Source organism: Austrofundulus limnaeus, unplaced genomic scaffold (assembly GCF_001266775.1).
Source record: "Austrofundulus limnaeus strain Quisiro unplaced genomic scaffold, Austrofundulus_limnaeus-1.0 Scaffold283, whole genome shotgun sequence".
Taxonomy (NCBI): domain Eukaryota; kingdom Metazoa; phylum Chordata; class Actinopteri; order Cyprinodontiformes; family Rivulidae; genus Austrofundulus; species Austrofundulus limnaeus.
This window is the reverse complement of record NW_013952685.1, coordinates 46,456-55,216: the sequence shown is the minus strand read 5'-3', so window position 1 is coordinate 55,216 and position 8,761 is coordinate 46,456. Positions and strand designations below refer to the sequence as shown.

General features: G+C 38.6%; 1 protein-coding gene across 1 annotated transcript; it reads right to left on the bottom strand.

Moving 5' to 3' along the window:
* Nucleotides 1-2,044: 2,044 nt before the first annotated feature.
* On the bottom strand, nucleotides 2,045-3,817 carry LOC106526581 (prostaglandin D2 receptor 2). The gene has a single exon (XM_014021218.1). The coding sequence runs from the start codon at nucleotides 3,586-3,588 to the stop codon at nucleotides 2,461-2,463; it is 1,128 nt and encodes a 375-aa protein (XP_013876672.1). The 5' UTR covers nucleotides 3,589-3,817; the 3' UTR covers nucleotides 2,045-2,460.
* Between the last annotated feature and the right edge of the window lie 4,944 nt (nucleotides 3,818-8,761).

Here is an 8,761-nt window from a genome sequence, read left to right as displayed (position 1 = left end):
GTTACCGACATCTGGTGAAAATTTCATGTCATTAGCACCTCTAGTAATATATTTACTGAGAAAAATGGTGACGTGTTCAATACTTATTTTATCCGCTGTAGATAATTCCCACAGAGGTTCTTCTTCCATGAAGCAGCTGTTTTCCTCCATTATTTTCAGTTTCAGGCTGAGTCTTTTCTATATTCTCCTCTCGATGTCAGTACGCTCTGGTTAAATGTAAAAGCTGGACAGAGCTCACACTGCTGGAGCACTCTGTAAAGTTTTCATTTACCCAGACTGTTTTTCAGGGTAAGTAACATGGCGAAGTCTGTGTGACGATATGTTGTTTAATTTATAAAAACTTAACAGTCTACAGTCTTTTTTACAGTTGAAGTAAAAATGTCTCAAATAAGGTCTAATGTTACAACTAGTTGGAGTTCCCTTTAAGACAAGTGGTATTATTGTGGTAACTGTATTTATTTCATAGAAAGATTTCTGATTTTAATTTTAGGTTTTCCGTGGTGAGTTTGCATATTTTTATCATGCATGTGTGGGTGTAAGCCTCCTGTTCTGTTTTTATTTTCCACGTTCTGAATGAACATTTTCTCATCAGGTTGATTCAATAAAACAGGAAGCGAACGTGACATACAGAACGTCCTTTTATTATTTAAAAAAAAAAAACGTTTGTTTGAACAGCATTGCTTGTGAGATAAAAACACATGAAGAAAGCTATCACAAAAAAAAAAAACGTCTTCTCTGAACAGGTTCAGCTGATTGGATCTCGCCTCTTGTGGCTTCTTGCTTTTTTTTCACAATAAAACATTCAGAGTAATGTGTGTTTTATCTAACCAGTTACGAGAATACTAAATGCCAAAAACAAAAAGAGGAAATCACACAGGATGTTTTTGTGTTTTTTGCTTTTTTTTGGGGTTGGTTCATAACCCAACAATTGATTTTCCATTATTCAAATGTTAAAGGCAAGAACTTGGTACAGACTTTATGATGCAACACATTCTCAAAATAAAGATTAAACTTAGGTATCTGTAAGTACCAAACACATAACTGATACTTACAAGGTACCTTTATAGGACAACTTTGTGACCTAGCTGTATTAAAAAGTAACTTATTACCCTGTATTTACAGGATATGTACCCCATACCTACAAGTTACATAGTATGAAACCAGGTATGATATTATGTACCCTGTAAGGAGCAGGTACCTACATTTTAAGTACTAATAGCTACAATTATGTACCCAATATGTACAAGACAGTTATGATGTAAGTACCAGGTACATAATTGTTAAGCATTGGGTACATTCCCTGTAAGTACTAGGAACATACACAGTATCAGGAATTTTTCCAGTATGTACAACATTCACAAGGTACATACTTGGCACATACCGCGTACATACCATTATAAGTACCAGGTACATTTCCTCTAAGTACTGGGTACATACCTTGTAAGTACTGGATGTTTCCAGTAAGTATACATAAGTATTGAGTATGTACATTTTTAAGTACCACATGTTTCCTGTGAGTACCAGATATATACCCGATAAGTACCAGGTATGTTTCCTATAAGTACCAGATATCTACCCAGTAAGTATCAAGTATGTTTTTTTACATACCTGGCAAGTATTGGGTAAGTACCATTTTAAGTATCAGGTATGTTTCCTGTACGAACCAAGAATGTAACCTGTAAGTATCTAGTACTCACAAAGTATGTATCTGGTACTTCCTTAAAACATACTAAGCTGTGATATTTGTTGGTACCAATATTTTGAATATTAAACCTCATAAACAACAAACAAAAATTTAAAAAAAAAAACAGAAAACCTATAGAAGTATTACAAAACAAGCAATTGCTACATTATTGTATAATATTGCCTTAATAACATTATAATAGCAAATAAAATCAGTTGTGATGAACTCATTTTGTTCACCTTGATGACAAGAAATTTTTTCAGGTTACCCGTTGTGGAAAAACGTAAAAAGGCTAGCAGTTCATTTAAAAATCCTTGACACTGCTGTTAGCTTCAGTTAACACAATTATTCTGGCAAATATATTAGCAGGAAGTGGGTAGATGCTACAGCTAGCTGTTGCTATTTGTGCAAGCTAACACAGAATTCTGCGTGAATAAACGTGTAATTCAAAATTGACAGTAATATATATGCTTATAAAATTGCTAATGCTACAGCTTTTGTCTAAACTGGATTTATTTAAGGCAGCAGCACATTTTGGTCTGGATTTTGCTGGAATTAGCAGTTAGCTCATCTAGCTATCCGAAGTTTAACTGGATGTCATTTCAATGTTTTTACATGTGTTTGTTAAAACATTGCAGCAGTTAAATAGTTATTTTTTTCTGCGGTTAAAGTTTTAAATCTTTATAAGCTCAGCTCGACACAAAGTTACCGTAAAAGGATTCATGGGTAGAAAAGGCTTCCGGTCCCATTTTAGGAATTTGCGTCGCGTTTCGGTTCTAAGAAGAGTTGGTGAGAAACTCTACCTGCTCAGTAGTCTCTGCTTTCAGAGGTGTAAAAACTGTAGTCGAACTTTTCTTCCTCATCCCAAGCTCGGAGTTGCTGACGGAGGTGCGGGTGCTGCGCCGCCGGGCCAGCTCAGCCAGATCCTCGGCCAGGACGCTCTCCATCACCGCTCCGAGGGAATGTCGGATCTTGCGGCACAGATCGGGACAGCTGAAGACGTACAGGATGGGGTTGATGACGCTGTTCAAGAAGCCGACTGTTGCCGATATCGGAAGAGCGGAGGTCGCAAACTTGCGCGCAGAACTGTTGTTGGGGGCCATCATCTCCATGATGATGAAGATGTGGTACGGAGCCCAGCAGAGGATAAAGGTCACCACAACGGCCACTACGAGCCGGACGAACCGGAAAGACCGCCGGCAGCCTCGGTACGCCAAGCTTCTGTTCACGGCTACGTAACTGAAGATGATGATTAGAAGAGGAATCAGGAAAGCAAACAGGAACTTCATGATGACCAGTCCCTCTTTGCGCTGCTTACATAAAGCTTTAAGGTCGTAGGGCTCGCTTGGGAGCAACCTTGCGTAGTTGTAGTAACAGAGAACTTTTTTAGTGGATAGTTGGATGGTGTCACGGAACAAGTAGAATGGGATGGTGAAGATCACAGCGGCGAACCAAATCGCTCCACATATCTTCCCCACCAGCTCCACGGTCCTGTAGTTCTGGGCCCAGACGGGTCTCACCACGACCAGGCAGCGGTCCAGAGAGATGGCGGCGAGCAGGAAGGCGCTGACGAACATGTTGAGGAAGAAGCTGGAGGAGTAGATCCGGCAGAAGGTCGGGCCCAGCATCCAGGTGTTCCCACGGGCCATGTAGAGGGTGAAGAAGGGCAGGAAGCACGTGGCCAGGAAGTCCGACGCCGCCAGGTTCAGGATCCAGATGCTGATGATGGAGCGGCGGACACGGAAGCCAACGATTCCGAGGATGAGGAGGTTTTCCACGATGCCGATGGTGGAGACTATTCCATGGAGGGTGATGGTCAGTATATTCACAGAGGTCAAACTGGTTGCTGGGTCTGTTTGGTTTATGAGGACCATCGTGGAGCCGTTGGGAGAAGGGCAGGTCATCTTGAAGGAGAAAAGTTGTAACTTAAAAAAAATATTTTTGTTTGGTGAAAATCTGGAATAAAAACATGAGAACAATTAATTGGGATGTAGAATATGTACAAAACATTTTTTATAAAGATGAAGGAACTACATAAATGTCAAGACTTCACGATTCTATAGCAATTATAAATTTATTTGTTTGATCAAAAATTCATGAACTTTTCATTTCACGTCCTGATGCATCTCAGTAATCCAGGTAAAAAATCAAAAAGAAAAAAACTGTATAGGTCTTCTGGACGGGTTCTTCTCTAATGAAACGTTTCGTCTCTCCTCCAAGAGACTTCTTCAGTCTGAGAGTTTCAGGCAAAATTCAGGCTTTTAWGRKCTGCCTCCATGTGACTGATACTCACATCACATGGCTATCGTTGACACCTAATTAACACTTATTGTTAACAGGGGGTGGAGTGATACTGGCAATAGCAGCACTGTAGGAGGGGGACAACTGAAAACGGAGGCCTCCACCTCTGTTTAATGATGGACGGTCTTTCTTCACAAAAATGGCTTCTTTTACTCCTCTCTCAAACCAACGTTCCTCTCTATCAAGAATGAGAACATCCTCATCTCTGAAAGAGTGACCGCTGGCCTGGAAATGAGTGAAAACTGCAGAGTTCTGGCCATTAGATGTAGCTCGTCTGTGTTGGGACATTCTTTTGAACAGTGGCTGCTTTGTTTCCCCGATGTATAACTGGTCGCAGTCCTCCTGGCACTTAACAGCATATACAACATTGCTCTGTTTGTGCCGGGGCACCGGATCTTTGGGGTGAACCAGCCTTTGCCGTAATGTGTTTTGGGGTTTGAAAGCTACTGGGACATCATGTTTAGAAAATAAACGTCTCAGTTTCTCCGAAACACCCGCAACATACGGAATAACCACTGGTTTGGGTCTGGGTTTGGGGTCTTCATTTTCACCTGAAGGTTGCATGGAATCCTGTCTGTGTTTCCTGTCTGCTTTCAGGAAAGCCCAGTCAGGATAACCACACTGCTCCAGAGCCTGTCGTGTGTGTGATTTCTCTTTCTGCCTGGCTCCTGGGTTTGTAGGGACACTGTCTGCTCTGTGGTACAGAGTCCTGATCACTCCTAACTTGTGTTCCAGTGGGTGGTGGGAGTCAAAACGCAAATATTGGTCTGTGTGGGTGGGCTTACGATATACGCCAGTTTCCAACCGTCCTCCATCCGAAACCGAGACATTGCAATCCAGGAACGCCAACCTGCCATTTTTTACATCCTCTCGTGTGAACTTAATATATTCATCCACAGAGTTGATGTGATCAGTGAAATGTTGGACTTCCTGGGCTTTAATTTTAACCCAGGTGTCGTCAACATATCTGAACCAATGGCTCGGTGGCACCCCTGAAAAGGACATCAAGGCTCTCTTTTCCACCTCCTCCATGTACAGGTTTGCAACAATAGGAGAAACTGGGGATCCCATGGCACACCCATGTTTCTGACTATAATATTGCCCCCCGTACATGAAGTAGGTTGACTCCAGGCACAGTTTGAGGAGTTGGCACACTTGTTCTGTGGAAAATGTGGTTCTGCTGCTGAGAGTGGTGTCTGATTTTAATCTTGCACAGACCACATCCACTGCCTTATCAACAGGAACGCACGTAAAGAGCGATGTAACATCAAAAGAGACCATAGTTTTCACTTCACCTACAAAACAACTGCTGATTTTGGTTCAAATAAGGTTAATAAACAAGTTAAAAAACACACTTCATAGCAACCGTTTCCATTTATGTCTGAGCCAAGCTTTTAGTAAATATTTCAAATTTCCGTAGACCTCAACGAAATCACCGTGAGGTTTGCTCTAATTTTGAAAACCACTGCAGCCAGATTCTATAGTCACATACAAAAGAATTTCACAAGCATTATCAACAATAAAATAAACTGTCCTCCGTGAAGATAACAGAAATCATTTTACACAGTGTTAAAAAAGTAATATAGTTTCAAATATAGACCTTTGTTAAAATGGAACACATGCTTAAAGCAAAACCACAAACCTTACCGCTCTAATTTTGTTTACTTTGTCCCATTTACCTCTTAGCAAAAAGTAGTATACTTGAAGTTCATTTTAATAAGTATACTTGAATAAAAGTTTAAGTACATCAAATATACTACGCACCATGTACTTTTAGTGTACTACAACGTATACTGATTTAATACTTCTACAGACTAAATTGGGACTTTTTTAGTTGATAAAAAGTATACTTTAAGTATACCGTTATAAAGTCTTTTTAAGTTTACCAAATTATACATTCAAGTGTACTCATCTATACTAGTGTACTACGTATACTTGTGGCTCACAGTTTAGCTTGTTGAATTATATTTAAAGTATACCACAAGTATGCTTTTCTCTATACTGCCATTGTAATAGTTATATACTACATTAAAAATATGTCATGTATAAGCATTTTATGGTAGAATATATTTTAAATATAGGCTAAGCAAAATAAAATAAGGAAACGTGATATACACACACATATGAGCAAACCTTTATAAGATAAGTAACAAAAACTGAGTATAAAAAGCAAAAATGCACAAATATTTCAAATCAGAAACCCTAATATATGTTAGATCTGATGGTAGCCTACCAAATCACCAGAAACTTAAAACTATTTATTTTTATTTACCTCCTGTGTCACACATGAGCTCTGAAAATGCTCATTAATTAATAATGGCTTCAGTGTATTTGGACTGATTTAGTTAATAATTCGAGAGAAGTTGTAATAAACTGTAAGTTACACGAGTTATTAGAATTTTTTTTTCATGGCAGCCATGTTGGATGGGTGTGTCCAACAACCAGGCTAGATGCTATTAGCAAGACAAGCTCTGAAAGCCTCTATACAGCTTTATACCTAACATGTTCATTATTAACAAAAGTTGGACACTACTGTGGTTAGATTTAGTTAGTGACAAACTCAGAATTGGTAATAAAATGTTACGAGAGTTATGGGTGTGTCTGATATCCAGGCTAGCTGCTATTAATAAACAAGCTACAATGTGGGCCTAAAACCCTGAATTTTTTGTACACAAACACTGTAGGAACTTGTTTATTAGAGGATGAACTAATACGCTACTTTTCATGTATAAAAACACAGTGGCAACTAAAAAAAACAGCATTCCTTGAAAGTTTACATGTAGCCATGGATGGTCCATTTTTGTGTTTGCTAAGGTTGATTAGGCTATCTGTGGCGGCCATCTTGGTGTTTCATTCAAATCTTTTCAGAGATTCATGAGATTGATTTGATTTGATTTATTGATTTAACAGGAAAAGATTATTAAAAATCAAGCCTGACTCAGCATCATTGCTGTTTTACAGCAGGTTCCTGTTCTGCAGCACATAAAACACTCAGAATTACAGCATCACAATCACATCATTATACACCATAGACACAAAGATGAACAAACATACCAAGACGAGATGTTTTGCTAACAGACAGACGAACGCACACCAAGGTCATTACATTATCACCCACATTTCAAATCAGAGTTACAAAAAAATGCATCGAATCAACAACACCGTTTAATGTTAAATAAACACTGATAGCTTAAGTTTATCATTGCCAAATTTACTAAAATAAACAGTACATTTATACGTAGCCTATAGCTGTTACTATGAAGCAATTTTCTGATCTAAAAATGTACTTTTAATTAAAACCCCCAACTTTTTACCCTAAATCTCAAATTTTCTTGTTTTGTAGAAAATAAATGTGAAGAAGCCTGATAATTAACAAATGGCTTTGCAGCTGAAACAGGAAGTTATTACGCCACACTTTAAGTGCTGCATCTGCAGTTTTATCTATTTTACTACTAGTTTATTTACGTTTCCCACATCCTGTAAATAGTTTCTACAGCTACTAGTATAAACTGATGCGATCGTCGTCTAAGCCATCAAACTCAAATTATCAGATAAAAGCTAAATTTAAAATCATAAAATAAACGCTTAGCAGCATAAAAAAGGGGAAGTGTTGACAAGATGTAAAATAAAGAAATATATAATTTAGTTTTAAATGTTAAACTACAAAACAGAAAACAAATTTGATGATAAAAAACAAATTCACCTCATTTTCAAAGTACATTGTAAAAATTTTAATTGTGATGCAAAAACCAAATCGTTTGTCTCAGTCCTTTGGGCTCATTTCCACTGCAGCTAATGAAACCTTCTTGTGGGATAAGATAAAAAGTACAACTACTCACCGGTCCTTTTTGCTCTGCTAATGCCTCTTCAGGGGTGTCTCAGCTGAATGACAGCAGATAACTTGAGGCACAGATGTAAGGTTTAGCAAAGGGAAGTCTCAAACCTCAAGAGGAACCTGATCGTGTCAGAAAATGATTCACAGCTTTGTGTCGTTTCATTTTTAAGAAAAGCTGAGTTGCTTAAAGTCTGGATGTTGAAACAAACTTCTCAGTGCAGAATTACACTATTTTATTCACATTTCTTTTAATGTTTCTCGAGTTGTGCTCTAATTGTAAAATTCAGAAATCTAAGTTTCTCCTGCAGATGTCTGTAAACTGGATGGACCCATTTGCATAATTTAAGACCAACTTTACCAAAAGTTTTCCTCTATATTAGAAAAATGCTGCCTGCTTTTTTCTATGAAAATGCAATATTACATTATCATGTTGGTGTTAAAAGAGTTTAAACCCACAGAATGTTTAACAAAGTGAACAGACTCCAACTTACTTCTCCATCTTCTACTGCTCATCTCTGGTCGGGTCGCAGAGGCAGCAAGTCCAGGAGGGAAACCAACGAGCGAGACAAGTTCAGGGTCTGACCTGGGGTCTCAATAGGACATGTCTGGAAAACTTCCAAAGTGAGGCGTCTTCATCGGGTGAGCCAACTCAACTGACTCCTTTTGATGGGTTGGAACGTAGACAGAGCGGTAAATAATAATAATATTAAATAATCTTGAGTCTCAGGAAGCGATCACCGGACGCACCATTTAAAAATGGTTACAATGCGATCAATTGTACAAACTAGATACAGCATAGTGGTAATATGACGCTTGCACATATGTAAAGCACCAATGCATCAGAATAGATTTATTGGGCCTCATGCAAGAACCGTTCGTACGCACAGATTTGTTCTTAAGTTGTGCGTACGAGTGATTTAGGAGAATTTGTGGCATTCACC

Excerpts from the sequence above, each read along its gene's own strand:
- LOC106526581 (XM_014021218.1), bottom strand. The coding sequence starts at position 3,588 with ATGACCTGCCCTTCTCCCAACGGCTCCACGATGGTCCTCATAAACCAA.